This window comes from Lissotriton vulgaris, chromosome 3_1, assembly GCF_964263255.1.
Source record: "Lissotriton vulgaris chromosome 3_1, aLisVul1.2, whole genome shotgun sequence".
Lineage (NCBI taxonomy): Eukaryota > Metazoa > Chordata > Amphibia > Caudata > Salamandridae > Lissotriton > Lissotriton vulgaris.
Window position 1 is genome coordinate 717007907 of NC_141689.1, and position 15053 is coordinate 717022959.

At 46.9% G+C, this 15053-nt stretch overlaps 1 protein-coding gene across 1 annotated transcript in view; it reads right to left on the reverse strand.

Annotated features, from left to right (window-relative positions):
• REEP5 (receptor accessory protein 5) overlaps positions 1 to 15053 on the reverse strand; it is a 122227-nt gene that overhangs the window by 21241 nt on the left and 85933 nt on the right. Inside the window, exon 3 of the mRNA XM_086961030.1 lies at positions 9682 to 9820. Within this exon, the coding sequence (XP_086817156.1) occupies positions 9682 to 9820 (139 nt within the window). The remainder of the gene's footprint in view (positions 1 to 9681; positions 9821 to 15053) is intronic.

Sequence of the window (15053 nt, forward strand, 5' to 3'; positions counted from 1 at the left end):
GTTGTGGGCGGTAAAATTGGTGGAAGAGACGGTGGAGGTAGTGCAACGGCAGAAGGAGATTGCACAGGAGTACCTTGCGGCGATGCTGGGAAACAACGGTTGTAGTCATCCAGCATATGCTGGAGATTGGAAATCAAAGACAATGGTAATGTAGCCATAGGGACTTGGACAAACTGTTCTTCAGGTTGAGACTCCTGGTCTCCGCCATCTTCGTCAGGGTCAGACTCCTGACATTTGATGATCAAATCAGAGGGACTATGGGCTGCCCCAAACGTGTCATCTTTATTCTCAGAATCAGTGTCATGCTCAGAGGTAGAGGCAAACATTGGAGAAGGTGGTTGCAGCTCTGGAGCAGGTAACTGGTGGCACAGAGCCTTACTGCGACGTTGGGAAAGATCAGCAGCTCCAGAGGATCTTGAAGACTTCAAAGGCACTAAAGGCAACGAGGGAAAGGAAGCCGGTGCCACCGTCGACGGTGCCGTCGACGGAGTTACCGTTGACGGGCGAATCGTAGACGTGGTCGTCGACAGTGCAGTCGTCGACGCAGGCAGAATCTCCGTAGACGGAGCCCGCGTCGACAGGGCTTTGGTCGATGGAGTCTTCTGAATGGCTTTCGTCGACGAGGAAAGTTTCTTCGTCGACGAGGTGATGGGAATAGTCGACGAGACAGGCTGAGAAGGCAAAGAAACTCTTGTCGACGTGAAGGCTGACGACGAGACAGTCGTCAACGAAGCAGAAGCTGATGTCGTCGTCAATGTAGTCGTCGACGATGAAGAAGACACTGCGTACCTCGTCGTCGGAACGCTCGTAGACGGTCCTGTCGACGACGGAACCCTAAGAGGCGTGGAAACACTCCTAGAGGCAGCAGAAAACGCCTGAGAGCCAGGTCTCGTGGGTGCAGTGGTAGTAGGAGTGGTAGGAGACACCACAGAGGCCAGAGGCAGGGCCAGTTTCTTCCTTTTGAGGAAAGGAGAAGGAATATCCTGAACACTACCACGCTTAGAGGCTGCTGAAGAAGGACCAGAGTGAACATTTTCTGCGTCTGACAGAACAGAATCCTTGTCTTTAAGATGCTGGAGCCAAAGGAGAAGCCGGCCTTCTCTGTCCTTCAGAGTTTTTGTAGAAAAAGTTCTACAGAACTTGCAGCTGCCAACTTCATGGTCAGGGTATAGACAATAAATACAATTCTGGTGGGGGTCTTTATCAAAAAGACGCAGCTTCCCACAAGAAGAGCAAAGTCTGAATAAAGACTTCTTACTTGACATGTTGAGAAGACTGGAAGTAGAAGATTTGAAGCAAAGAACTGAGCAGAGCTTAGGGAGACTCCCTTCACACGACATGCGGTAGAAAATCTGAGGACTTGGGCTTCTGAGTAGAAGGTTCTAGAGGGTGCTTGCGCCTGATTGGCTGTAGTTTGGACTAACCTAATGACACATAGTAGGGTTAGATGGAGTAGTATGATAAAATACAGAAAAAGATGCCCATGTAAGTGTATCTAAATAAGATAATGTTGGAACAGACACAGGTTTCCGGGGAGGCAGGGAGGGCATGTTCCACTCTGCAGCCCTCTATGCCAAGAACAGATGCATACTGGTAAGTAGCATATTCCGTTCGAGGCATATGGGCTGCAGATGGTACATTATGAATAGATTGCACAGAAGTTACCTCCCTAGCGGTGGTCACCAGTGACTGTTGCAACAGTCTGAAATAAAGCTTTTAATACAGCCTGGCCCACATTTGCTTGTTGTCTTGCCTGCACGTCAACACAGTAGTGTTTCGTGAAGGTATGCGGTGTAGACCAAGTTGCTGCTTTGCATAGGTCATCTAGGGGAATGTTCCCTAAGAATGCCATAGATGCCCCTAGTTTGCGTGTAGAATGAGCTCTAGGGGGAACAGTTAGTGTTCTTTTTGCCTTTATGTAACATATCTGTACACATTTAACAATCCACCTGGCAATACCTGCTTTATATTTAGGGTTGCCTTTATGTGTTGGGGAAAACGCTACAAATAGTGGTTTAGTTTTTCGGAAAGTTTGTGTTCTTTCGATGTAATATAATATTGCCCTTTTGAAATCTAGTGTATGTAGGGCCCTCTCTGCTACCGTCTGTGGCTTTGGAAAAAAGACTGGTAGTTTGATGTGGAATGCTGAAATTACTTTAGGCAAGAACTTTGGATTTGTTCTAAGAACCACCGTATTCTGGTGTAACTGTAGAAATGGTTCTTGTATTGTTAATGCCTGTAACTCACTCACTCTCCTGAGGGAGGTAATAGCTATGAGGAAGGCCACCTTCCATGTAAGAAATTGTATTTCACACCTATGCATAGGTTCAAAAGGTGGCCCCATTAGTCTGGTGAGTACTATGTTGAGGTTCCAGACTGGAGAAGGTGGTAGTCTGGGTGGAATAACTCTTTTGAGGCCTTCCATGAAAGCCTTAATTGCGGGTACCCTAAACAGGGATAGATGTTGCCTGTTTTGCAGGTATGCTGCTATAGCTGCAAGATGTACTCTAATGGAGGTGTAAGCAAAGTTACATTGCTGTAAGTGTAGTAAGTAGCAAAAAATATTTTGTGTAGATGCGTCCAGAGGATTGATGTTGTTACTGTTACAGTATACAGCAAACCTTTTCCACTTTGCTGCATAGCAGGCTCTGGTGGTGGGACGTCTTGCTTGCTTAATAATTTCCATACAGTTTGGAGGTAAATGTAAGTATCCAAATTCTAAGACCTCAGGAGCCAGATCGCTAGGTTCAGTTGCTTGGGATCTGGGCAAAAAATATTTTGTGTAGATGCGTCCAGAGGGTTGATGTTGTTACTGTTACAGTATACAGCAAACCTTTTCCACTTTGCTGCATAGCAGGCTCTGGTGGTGGGACGTCTTGCTTGCTTAATAATTTCCATACAGTTTGGAGGTAAATTTAAGTATCCAAATTCTAAGACCTCAGGAGCCAGATCGCTAGGTTCAGTTGTTTGGGATCTGGGTGCTTTATTTCTCCATGGTTCTGTGTAAGGTGCATGGGTGAGATTCTTAATTTTTGGTGTGGCACCTGTGAGAGTTGTAGGAGCGTGGTGAACCACGGCTGCCGTGCCCACGTAGGTGCTACCAGTATCATGGTCATTGAATGTTGTTGCAGTTTTCGAACCACTAATGGAATTAGTGGGAGAGGAGGAAAAGCGTATGCAAATTTGTTGGACCAATTTAACCATAATGCATTGCCCTGCGACAGGTGGTGTGGGTACCTGGATGCAAAGCTTTGGCATTTTGCGTTCTGATGAGTGGCAAAGAGATCTATCTCCGGTTGTCCCCATCTTTGGAAGAATGGCTGCAGTATTTGGTTGTGCAGTTCCCATTCGTGTATTTGTTCTGACTCTGTGCTTAAGATGTCTGCTATCTGATTTTGAACTCCTGGAAGGTATTCGGCTAACCGATAGAGGTTTTGAGGAATGGCCCATCTCCAAATTTCCTGCGCTAGTCTGTATAGTTGGAGAGAGTGTGTCCCCCCTGTTTTTGAATATAATACATTGCTATCATGCGGTCTGTTCTGACCAGGTCTGCTTTGTTGAGAATATGCATTTGAAAAGCTTTTAATGTTAGAAACACTGCTAGTAGTTCTAGATGATTTATGTGCAGTCGTTTGTGCTGTACACTCCATCTCCCTTGTACTGTGTATCTCTCCATATGAGCTCCCTATCCGGTGAGTGATGCATCTGCTGTTAGTACCACTTGTGGAATTGGTTTTAGGAACGACCGCCCTTTGGAAATGTTTGTTATATTCCACCACTTCAGAGAGTGATGTGTGCGGTCGTCTACCAACACCAGATCTGTAATCTGACCTTGAGCCTGATTCCACTGTGTTGCTAGACATTCTTGAAGCGGACGCATTTGTAGTATCGCATATGGGATTAACAGTATGCAAGAGGGCATCATCCCTAATAAATGCATGAACACTCGAGCTGCTAATGAGTGTTGCGGTTGAAATCTTTGAATTAGGGTGAGCATTGTCTGAATCCTGACTGGATTGGGGTATACTATGGCTTTTTCTGTATTTATAGTAGCCCCTAGATATTGTTGAACCTTGTTTGGTTGCAGGTGGGATTTTGTGTAGTTCACCGTAAACCCTAGCTGGTGCAGCAGTTGAATTGTCTTTTGTGTGTTTTGAAGACATTCCTCTTGTGACGTGGCCTTTATTAGCCAGTCGTCCAAGTAAGGGAAGACATGTATTTGCGGTTTTCTTAGGTGTGCTGCAACCACTGCTAGGCATTTTGTGACTCCAAACGGAAGGACCTTGAATTGATAATGTCGTCCTTCTATTACAAATCTGAGGTATTTTCTGTGAGCTTTGTGAATTGGGATATGAAAGTAGGCGTCTTTTAGATCCAGTGTAGAAAGAAAGTCCCCTTTCTTCAGTAAAGGAAGTACCTGTTTGAGCGTGATCATGTGGAAATGTTCCGAATTTATGTATGCATTGAGAGGTCTGAGGTCTAGTATAGGCCTTACAGATCCGTCTTTTTTGGGAATTAGAAAGTATAGAGAGTATACTCCTGTTCCTTGTTGATGTTGTGGAACCTCCTCTATTGCATGCTTTTGTAGGAGCGATAGTACCTCCTGTTAATAATATCAGATGATCTAGACTCATTGGATGCTGTCTGGGGGGGGATGTTTGGTGGGGTAGCAGTGAGTTCTAGGCAATAACCATGTTGGATAATTTGTCTCACCCACCTGTCTGATGTGATGTTTTCCCAGACAGGTAGGAACTGTGATAGGCGTCCCCCGACCGGTATTGCATGGTCTGGGGGGAGCTGTATGAAGTCACTGTTTTGGGGTAGGAGAGTTGCGGTTTTTGTTGTTTCTGCGACCTTTACTCTTGTTGTTGTTACCTCTGTAACTGCCTCTAGAATTACCCTTAGGTGATGTTGGTGTAAAAGAGGTTGATTGCTGGGTTGTGCCTGTATTTTTTGATCCGCCTCTATAGGTGGACCTACGAAAGGAACCTCTGAGATGGCTGTTGCAATGCTCCCATTGACTTAGCCGTTTGTGTCCTTTTTTACTTTCTCTAACGCCTCATCTGTGCTTGAGCCGAAGAGTGCTTTCCCATCAAAAGGCTGGTTCAATAAAGAAGTTTGTACCTCCTGTTTGAACCCGGAGCCATGCATGTCTTCTTAACATGATACTGGTGTTTATAGATCTTTCCGCAGTGTCTGCTGCGTCTAAGGCGCACTTAATGGAAGTGTTGGTTATTATCTTCCCTTCTTGTATCAGCTGCTCTGCCCTTTTTTGATGTTCCTTAGGGAGATGTGTAATGAGTTTCTCGAACTCATCATAATGAGCTCTATCAAAGCGTCCAAGTAGCGCTTGAGTATTTGCTATGCGCCAGCTGTTTGCTGCTTGAGATGCTACTCTCTTGCCAGAGTCATCTATTAACTTAGACTCCTTGTCAGGAGGAGGAGCTTATCCTGTTGTTAGAAGTCTCAAATGCTCGTAAGAGGGTGAACTCACTAATGAGTCCAGAGGTATTTGGCCCTTAATAAATACTGGGTCTTTTGGGGCTGCTTTATACTTTTTGTCAATTCTTGGGTTTAACACCCTAGCCCTCACAGGATCTTTAAATATATCTGATGTGTGAGTGAGGAGACCCTTAAGCATTGGTAGGGTCCCTGAAGATTTTTGTGCAGCCGGTAGTGTTTCTAAAAGGAAATCTTCTAACTGAGGTTCCGTATGTAAATCTACCTTGTGGTATTTTGCTGCCCTATTAATCAATTGTGCAAAACCCGAATTATCATCAGGGAGAGAGGGTTTTGAGGGATACAGGTCAGGGTCATTATCATTATCTGTCACTGCATCATAATCTTCCCATGGGTCTTTGTCTTCTGGGATAGTATTGTTATCATCCCCAGGAAGGTCCCCATCCCCTGTGTCACTTTCTACATCTGTTTGAGGTGTAGATGGGCGTGGTGTAAAAGGTCGAGGGATAGCTGGCAGAGTATGAGGAAGAGGAGAAGAGGGTGTGTCCACAGGCTCTGGAGAAAGGGGAGGAGTTGTATTTTTCCCCATTGTTCTCTTAGGAGGAGGAGCTTTCCACTCCAACCGTTGAGTATTCCTCATTTTAGGTGGTTTTGTCACCACCTTGCCAGTTTGTGGATCAATGAACAAAGTCTTTTGTTTTGGATCGGTCTCTTGCTCCTGTGCCGGTACCGAAACCTTTGGGTCAGATAGGTGCTTTTGCTTCTGTGTCTCAGTGTTATGTGTTTTTGGCACTGAGAGTTTGCTCAAGTCCGATTTTTTCGGTGTCGAGGGAGTCTGACGTCGAAGCATGTTTCGGTTTCGACATGGAATGTTTCGACTTCGAGCTCTCTTTCGTATGGAGCTTCGGTGTCGATGTCGACCGTTTCTCGGATCCGACATAGTGGGAGACCGAGTGTTTCGGTTTCGTTGCAGAGCCAGAAGGCGGGGCGTCGGAAACTTTTTTCGGTTGTCTGACCGGGCTGGAAGGCGGGGTCGACACCAATCGGGGTCGGTTTTTTGGCAAAGGGATGTCGTCACTCACAGTTTGATGAACGTCGACTTCTTTGACTTCAGACTCGTCCGCTTCTGACCCCGACCCGTCCTCATCTTCTTCCTCCTCGGAGTGTTCGACCTCGAACAGTTCTGGGATTGCATCGGACTCCATCCTCGACATCTCGTGTCTTCGGGCTCGACGGTTTCTAATCATCGACTTGGAGGAGAAAGCCGCACAGGCTTCACAATCCCTGGATTCGGTGTCAGGTGACAAACAGAGGTTGCACACCTCGTGTAGGTCCTTGTGTGGTAATTTAGCACCACACGTTGGACATTTCTTGAATGGAGTCCTTTCCATGGACTCCGGGCTGGACTACGTCGAAATAGGCCTCCCGGTCCAGTCGACGTAGAGTTAAAAATCTTCGGTGTTGACGTCCAAGCGCGTCAAAATGGGAATGAACTCTCGCTCGATAAACAATACCGTCGAATTGGAAAGGGAATACTCGCCGAAATATAACTTTTTCTCAAAGTCGATCCGGAGCGCTTCGATCCTCATCCGAACCCGATGGCGGAAAAAAACAATCTAAGGATGGAGCCGATGCCCATGCGCACTATCACCCAAGGGAGGAGTCACCAGCCTCGTGACTAAAAAAGACTTCTCCAAGAGAAAAACAAGTGCAATCATCCGAGCCCAACACCAGATGGCGATCTATTCATAATGAACCATCTGCAGCCCATATGCCTCGAACATATCATTTCTGGTATAAGCCTTCTGCTCCAATATTCCAATGTCTTTCTTTTTAATTCAGAACATTCTACCTTTAGTAGGTTGAATGTTCTTATAGCCCTTCTGTATTAGACTTTAACAGTTGTTAATGGCCCTCTTCCCCCTTTGTAGGCCTGGCCTTTGGCTGGGGCCTACAACTTGGGTTCGTGGCCTTTAACAACTATTAGAACAATGGAATGTTGGGAGCTCAATTGAAAACAATGGAGTAGCTCCGGGCTTGTAATGGCGGGTATAAGCCCGGAGCCCCAACATTCCAATGTTTCTTTGTTTACAGCTGTGGCTGTGAACAAAGGCTTCAGGGAGCCGGAGGGGATTTTAATCCTCTCGCGCTACCTGAAGCCTTTGTTTTATTTGTTAGAACATTCAAATGAAAAATCTACACAGTTTTGGTCCTCTCGCTTCTTTCTCCATCTCTGAGCCGGAGTGGTCAGCGACGTGGAAATCCTGTATGAGCCATAAAATAAGCCCTACGTTATCACAAACCAAGTTCTGGCTCATGCACAGGGTCTTCTGGACGCCCGCTCGCCTCTATACTCACAAAATCAGCCCGACGCATTCTGCTGGAACTGCAAGCGGGCTGAAGGGGATTTGGATCATCTTGTCCTCCAATACTACTGCGTCTCATCCTATTGGGACAGAGTATTTAACTTCATCCACAAACTGTTCAACATCAAGCCCTCCAAGGAAATCCCTTACCTTGTTTTTGGCTTTGTTAAGGACCCCCAGCTCCCTGAACCGGACAGAGCCCTACTAGACCTCCTACTCATGGCAGCTGTTAAGGTTGTCCTAAACAATTGGAAAGACACCAAAAAGGCAAGCTATGCTTGCTGGTTAAACTGGGTGATTAATCTCCGAGGGGCAGACAACATCACTCTCCAAACTACACCATGGCGACCCTCACGAAGGAGAATGTGGGACTCACTTGATATCTATTTTAACACCCATAAACCTCCATGATTTGCCACTCCTCCTGACTTCCTGAACTCCACGGAGTCCTTGTCAATCACACAGGACATACACATCTCGGGTTATACTGGAATGGTCAGAACCGCTTTGCTGCATCGTGGCACTTTCCTTTCTCTTGTTCTTTTCTCTTTCCTCTTCTTCTATATGTCTATTCTCTCTTTCCTCTCCTCTTCTTCCTCTTTGGCCTCCGTCTCAATAAGGCCTCTTGAAGGAGTTGTGGTACTCGCAAAATGCCCGGTCACATCTGAATGTAACAATGTCCACCATGGTTAACCCATCTAATGCTTTTGTCTGCCATATTCATCCATATGACCCTACTCCTGTTCAGATGTATTCTCACTGCACATGCAATGTATTCACATTGTAGTTTGTCGTACTGAAATATTCAATAAAAAATGTTGAGAAAAAAAAAAAAAAAACATTCTGCCCTCTAGTGACAGAATGTTCTAATAGCCTTATAGCCCTTCGTAGCTGGGCTATACCGCGCCTATTAAAGTCCCACTCCCTTGTTAAAGGCCAGAGCCAAACGCTGGAGAGGGCCTTTAATATAGCCTTATAGCCCACCGTAGCGGAATTTACAGGCTATTAAAGGCCCGCTGCAGCGTTAAAGGTCCGAGCCGTAGGCGGAGCTTTATGCCCATATCCTGAAAGTGAGCTAAAGAATGATGGAATAAACCCAGATCAGTTGACTGGGGGTGAGTGTTTGATTTGTTCAAACGCTTTGTTCGCCCTAACTTGGCAAGGTATGCCCAGACGTGGGTCCCTTGCTTACTTTGCCACTGGATTCAAGATAGCCTGGCTGATGAGGGTTATGAACCCGAAACCGGTCCCAGGATGCTTGTTTCCGGTCCAGGGAAGACATGGCTTGGCAGTTTGGGCTGGACTGTTCCCATGAGGCACAGGGTCAGACTGATTTGCATATGGCAATGTCTGAACTGGAGTGGTGGAGTGAGCTAAAGAATGATGATGGATTAAACCCAGATCAGTTGACTGGGGGTGAGTGTTTGATTTGTTCAAACGCTCCATCCATCATCCCCTTTAGTATTGCATATCCTGAAAACAGCATGTCTCGAAGTGACCGCACAAGCGCTGCCTAGAAGAGACCTAAAACACATATCAGATGGTGATGCAGATGAAAGTCAGTTCTTTTTGGCATGAAGAAAAAGGAAGGAAGGGTAAAACAATCATACTTGGAGGAAAGGACAAAGATATGCTTGCTTTTGCCTTGTGCCTCCAAGAGTTGCAAAGTAATTTCCAAACCTTTGTATGGCTCTGGAATACAAAGAAAACACACAAGATGGAGGAAGATTAAGTCCTTCAGGACCTCAACTCAATACATGGGTCATACTACCACTGCTTCTTTGCCTTCAATTAAACATGTGTTTTCTAGATTTTGAAATGACCAAAGTCTTTTGAATTTAAATAGTCCACCAACCTTTAGCATGTAGTAGAAAGGGAACCAGGAGAGAAAAATGTCAGCGAAAAACTCGAGGATGCTAAAAACGCCATACACCACCCAGTAGGTCAGCCACTGCGTGTCGTCTTCTTTGTTGGGACTCTCAATGGCCTTTATACTAAAGAAAGAAGAGAAAAAAAAAGGTATTAGCACTTTTTGTGGAGTATAGAGAATGTGTAAGAAATGTAATAACAAAAATGGCGTATTGGAGTTTGATAAACAATAAGGTTAGAAGGATAAGCCTTAATTGCCTAGTAGGCAGTGCACCTTGAACAGTTTGAATCCTGTACATAAATGCAGTAACACTTTTTACTTGATCCTGCCTGTGAAAAAGCATATCCAGCCTAGGTTATTGATTTAAGATGAGTAAAAGTGTAAAGGGAGTGGGTGGGCAGGCAGTAGCAGCAAAGGAGAGCGGTCGGGCGGGAGGGCAGCAGCAGCAAAGGAGAGCGATCGGTCAGGAGGGGAGCAGCAGCAACGGACAGCAGGTGGGCTAGAGCGGGATGGGAGCTGCAGCAATGGAGAAAGAGTGGGTGAGAGGGGAGCAGTGGAGAGAGGGTGGGTGGGAGGGAGGGGAGCAGTGGAGAGAGGGTGGGTGGGAGGGAGGGGAGCAGTGGAGAGAGGGTGGGTGGGAGGGAGGGGAGCAGTGGAGAGAGGGTGGGTGGGAGGGAGGGGAGCAGTGGAGAGAGGGTGGGTGGGAGGGAGGGGAGCAGTGGAGAGAGGGTGGGTGGGAGGGAGGGGAGCAGTGGTGAGAGGGTGGGTTGGAGGGGAGCAGTGGATAGAGGGTGGGTGGGAGGGGAGCAGTGGAGAGAGGGTGGGTGGGAGGGAGGCGAGCAGTGGAGAGAGGGTGAGTGGGAGGGAGGCAAGCAGTGGAGAGAGGGTGTGGAGAGAGATAGGCGAGCAGTGGAGGGAGGGGAGCAGTGGAGGGAGGGTCAGCAGTGGAAGGGGGATTGCAGTGGACAGAGGGTGGGTTGGAGGGGAGCAGTGGAGAAAGGGTGGGTGGGAGTGGAGAGAGGGTGGGTGGGAGGGAAGCAGTGGAGAGAAGGGAGCAGTGGAGAGGGGGGGAGAGCAGCAGGAACAGAGCGGGAGAGAGAAGTACACGACAGATCGCTGGAATACATCTACACCATCATGGAATGCTTAAACAAAACGAAACCAGCATTGGCCAAGCCAACAGCTCTCGAGCTTTTTGTCTTTGTCAATATTATTAGCCTTGGTGCAAAAAGAAAAAAAAAGCTAGATACAACACAGTCAGCCTGATGCATGATAATGTTTTTTAACTTTTGGGTAGGCATCTAGGTGGGGCAGGGGTAGGTGTAGTGGAGGGAGTACAACACTGAGGGTGTAGTTATCCCCCACCCCACCATCCCAGCAGCAGTAAAGCTACGAGGCGGCGAGAGCTGAGCAGGCACAGCGTTGTTTTTTTGGGGGGGGGGGGGGGAATGGAGGCGGTATTTATTTATTTTTTAACTTCATGCCATGCTGCACAGCAGTCGTGCTACTGTGCAACAGGACTAAAACCGTTGACAAAATCACCTTGTCAGCAAGGTGAGTCCTACTGACTTTGCCAATACTGGTTTTAAAGTTGCATTACTGCTAATGCAACTGGAATCTTCTAGTAACTCATAGGTTCTGGAGACTGAAATGTAAGCGAAGTAAAGGTATCTACATATGTCGATCTGGTCACTTCCAAATGCTTTAAAGTCAATATTGACAAGAGGAAGAAGAAAACAGACCAGGAGAATGTGTGGATGTTCAGACGGGGAGAACACCCGAACACGATAGGCGAAAGAGATGGAGTGCAAATGGGGAGCAGATAAAAAGAACACAGTGGGGAAGGGAGGGGGAGTTAGGCAACTACAATCGAAAAAGCAGGTTACAAGAACAAGGTAAAGATGTACACAGAGAGGGCAAAGAGATCGGTATAGAGGAGAGGTTTTTTGTGCATTGCAGGATGCCTCCATATAGCACTTACATTTTACCTTATACAGCGAAAATTGCCTCGCATATATATTTTTATGTAAGTGGTATTAAAGCAACAGAGGCCTGTTCTTGTCCGAGTGTATATGCCCCTGCCAGGCAGAGTCGATTTGCAATACAATAATTTCTCATTTCACAGGCAGTCCAGGTGGCTTCCCACTGGAGTGGTGTGGCTCACTGGTTAGAGGTGGCAGACCCGAGAGCAGAGGATGGCCCGGGACCAGGGTTTAATTCCCGACGCGGCAGGGTCGTGGACCAGGGTCAGCGGACTCGATAATTCTCATCTCGGTGCCTACTCTAACCAGCGGTCACATTCGGCAACTCTGGGCATTAGCTTGCTTCATCTCCACAACGGCCCCCCACATATGCCAGGGATGCCTGGTTTCACCTTGGAAATACCCAATAGGGACCATCTCACTGGGAAAGCTGGGACGGGTTCCCCAGCGGTTTACTGCGCAGAGATACTCCTTCGGGAGTCGTTTCTAGCACATTACAAACCCACAATTAATTAACACCAGGGGCTTTATTACACAAAAAGGTGCGTTTTCATTGTTTTTGCTGGGTGTTTTTGCTGGGTGCACCTTTTAAAGGGTGCGCCCAACGCAAACAATGAAAATGCACCATATGATGAATGCGCTGCCCCCAGGGCAGCCATAAACACACTCTGGCGAAAAACGGAGCGGCTGCTTTAAAGTCGCTCTGTTTTCATGCCTGCTCTTTGAAAGGGGATTAGAAATCCCCTTGCAGGCAGGTGCAGTAAGTGACTGCACCTGCCTGCACGGTGATATCTGAGGGGGTCCATAGGCTCCCCCTTACCCCCTGCCATCAGGGAGCGCACTGACAGTACGCCACCTTTTAGAAGGCGCCTCCTGAGAGCTTCTTTGCCTCTAAACCCGCACCAAATTACAGGCGCAGAGGCAAAGGGATTCCCTCATTTGCATGAGGCATGCCCCCATACAAGTGAAGGAACACCCTCTAAAGATAGCACTGGAGCTTAATGTGCGCCAGCGTTATCGGTATAACAGAAGGGGCAGCACAAGCATCTGCGGCCCCTTCTGTAATACCAAATACCAAAGGGCGTGCAAAGCGGGTGCAAACGCTTGTTGCGCCACCAAGGCACTTGTATAATACGACCTCAGATGGAATAAAATATTGGTGCAGTTCTTAGTAGGCTTCTCCCTGGTTTGGTTAGCTCTATAATGCCAAATAATCATCATGAGTACTGAAGAAAATCTGGAGGTCAAGGTTTCAGGCTAAAGCTACATTGTTAGCTACAGGGTTAGAGTCGAGCAGTGAACTCACTACAATAGGCAATCAAAGTTTTCGTATCCGAGTTATAAACTTGGTAATGAGCACACCGATTACTTTCCATCAGTCTGCAAATTTAGAAATTGGGTACTCTTGCATGGCACAAATTCTCAAATTCGGCCCTCACATTCATCCAATGAACGGTCTAATAAAAAAATTAGTGGTGGAAAAGGAGCCATAAGTAGGCCATAAACACACGTATGTTTAGAACACCTCAGCCATACAACAAGACGCACATAGAAGCCTTGATGCATGAAAGATAATTGGGAATGTCAAAGTGGATATGTCATTAACAGCTCACTACTAACTCAACTGCTTCAATCGAATTCATCGAGGAAAAAAACTGGCTGTGTCCATTTTTTTTTAGACATACATGGATGAAAGTTAAAAAATAAATAAATTACATTGCTGCGCTACACGTCATATTGCTTTTAAGGCCAGTTCTTGTTGTGGTCAGTGTTTTTTCATAGCCAAGTTGTACAGGAAGTGCACGATATTACAAAAACAGATTTTCACATATCCTTGTATAATAAATTCCAACTATAATGATACAGCATCATATGCATCCAAAACAGTGCAAGTCCATAGAATGAAGCTTATCCCACACTCTGAAATCCTAGCCTGAGGAAAACTGATTGGAAATCAGCTGAACCTGGGTAACTAACACCCAACCACCCACCCACCCACCCACCATATAAAGGCTGGATGTTAAGATGAAAAATAACGATCCTGCTTTAGACTTACGGCCCTGAAAAAGCACAACACCCATAAAACACATGTTGAAGGCTGCATTGTGGGACATTCAATTTATATGCCATTATTTGGACTGGGATACTTTTGCTTCTCTTTGCCTTGGACTGACACTGTATTGGAAGCATAGGAATATATATTATGATAGCTGGATTGTGGAGTAGAGGCATGCTGCTGCCTGTTCCTCGTGGACTTTCAGTGCGGCCTGTGATCAGCAGGACACGACGGCTGGGGAATTGCGGAGCCTCAGGGACAAGCAGCATGGGACTCCTGCCCAGTGCTTTAAATGGGCCGGTACTCACGGGTACTTAGTACCGGCACTTCTTATTTTTATCACTCTGAGAACCGGCACTTCTCTACTGCCTTGGAGAGTACTGGCACTCATGAAAGGGTAGGCGCATTGGCCTCTAATGGTGGTAGCCTGTCTCTTTGACCACCAAAGCACTTCTGTAGCCCTGAGCTTAGCCCCCGCTGAACTATTAAGCGTGGACTCATTTGCAAGATCTCCGAGTGTTCACCATCATGCTGTGTTGAAAGGAATCGAGGCAGCCTATTGACAGCGCAATGAAGAAAGCCATGAAAGGTAAGTAGGTTAAAAGGGCTTAAATCCCAACTGATTCTTCTGTGTGAGTGACTGCTGAGGCCTGTGTGTTTGCCTCCTTGTGTGCGCATGTTTTTGGGTGAGAGAAATATTACAAAATAAGGAAATGTTAAAATATCCCTGTGTTTGGCTTTCCTTTTATATAGAGATTTAACCCATTTGCTTATAGAAACGAATTTCTCATGTGTTTTGGTATGTGCTGCAACTAGTATAGAAGTCAATAAGCATCAGCGTGTCTTGCATTTAGCCCCACTCCCCGCCCGACCACTCGCTCCATTTAAATGAGTACCTGCACTTTATCCCCCCACCCCCCCCCCCCCATTTAATGGACTGCCCCTGCCCCGGTTGAAATTTGCTGCTGAGCGGGTGAGCTGTTGGCCAGCTGGAGTCCGGATGACTGTGCTGCCCGGCCAAGCTGAGTAGTGGCTGTCGGCCGCAAGAGATTGAGTGTGGGGAACAGGAGCAGAGATGGGGACTGGCAAGTGCCTGTGCGACACTCACACTACGGACATGACGGCTGTGGTGTGGCAGGATACAGTGCAGATGCTGGGGGACGCCTGGCCAGTGACAGCTCCACCGCGGAGAGGTTTCCTGGGCTTACTGTTGACCCGAGCGGACGGCCAAATGCTAGGAAACAAGAGTGTGGGCCTTCAGAGCTGCTGAGCGGGGAGTAAAGCGCTTGCCGATGGTGAAGCTACCCAACATGGATTGA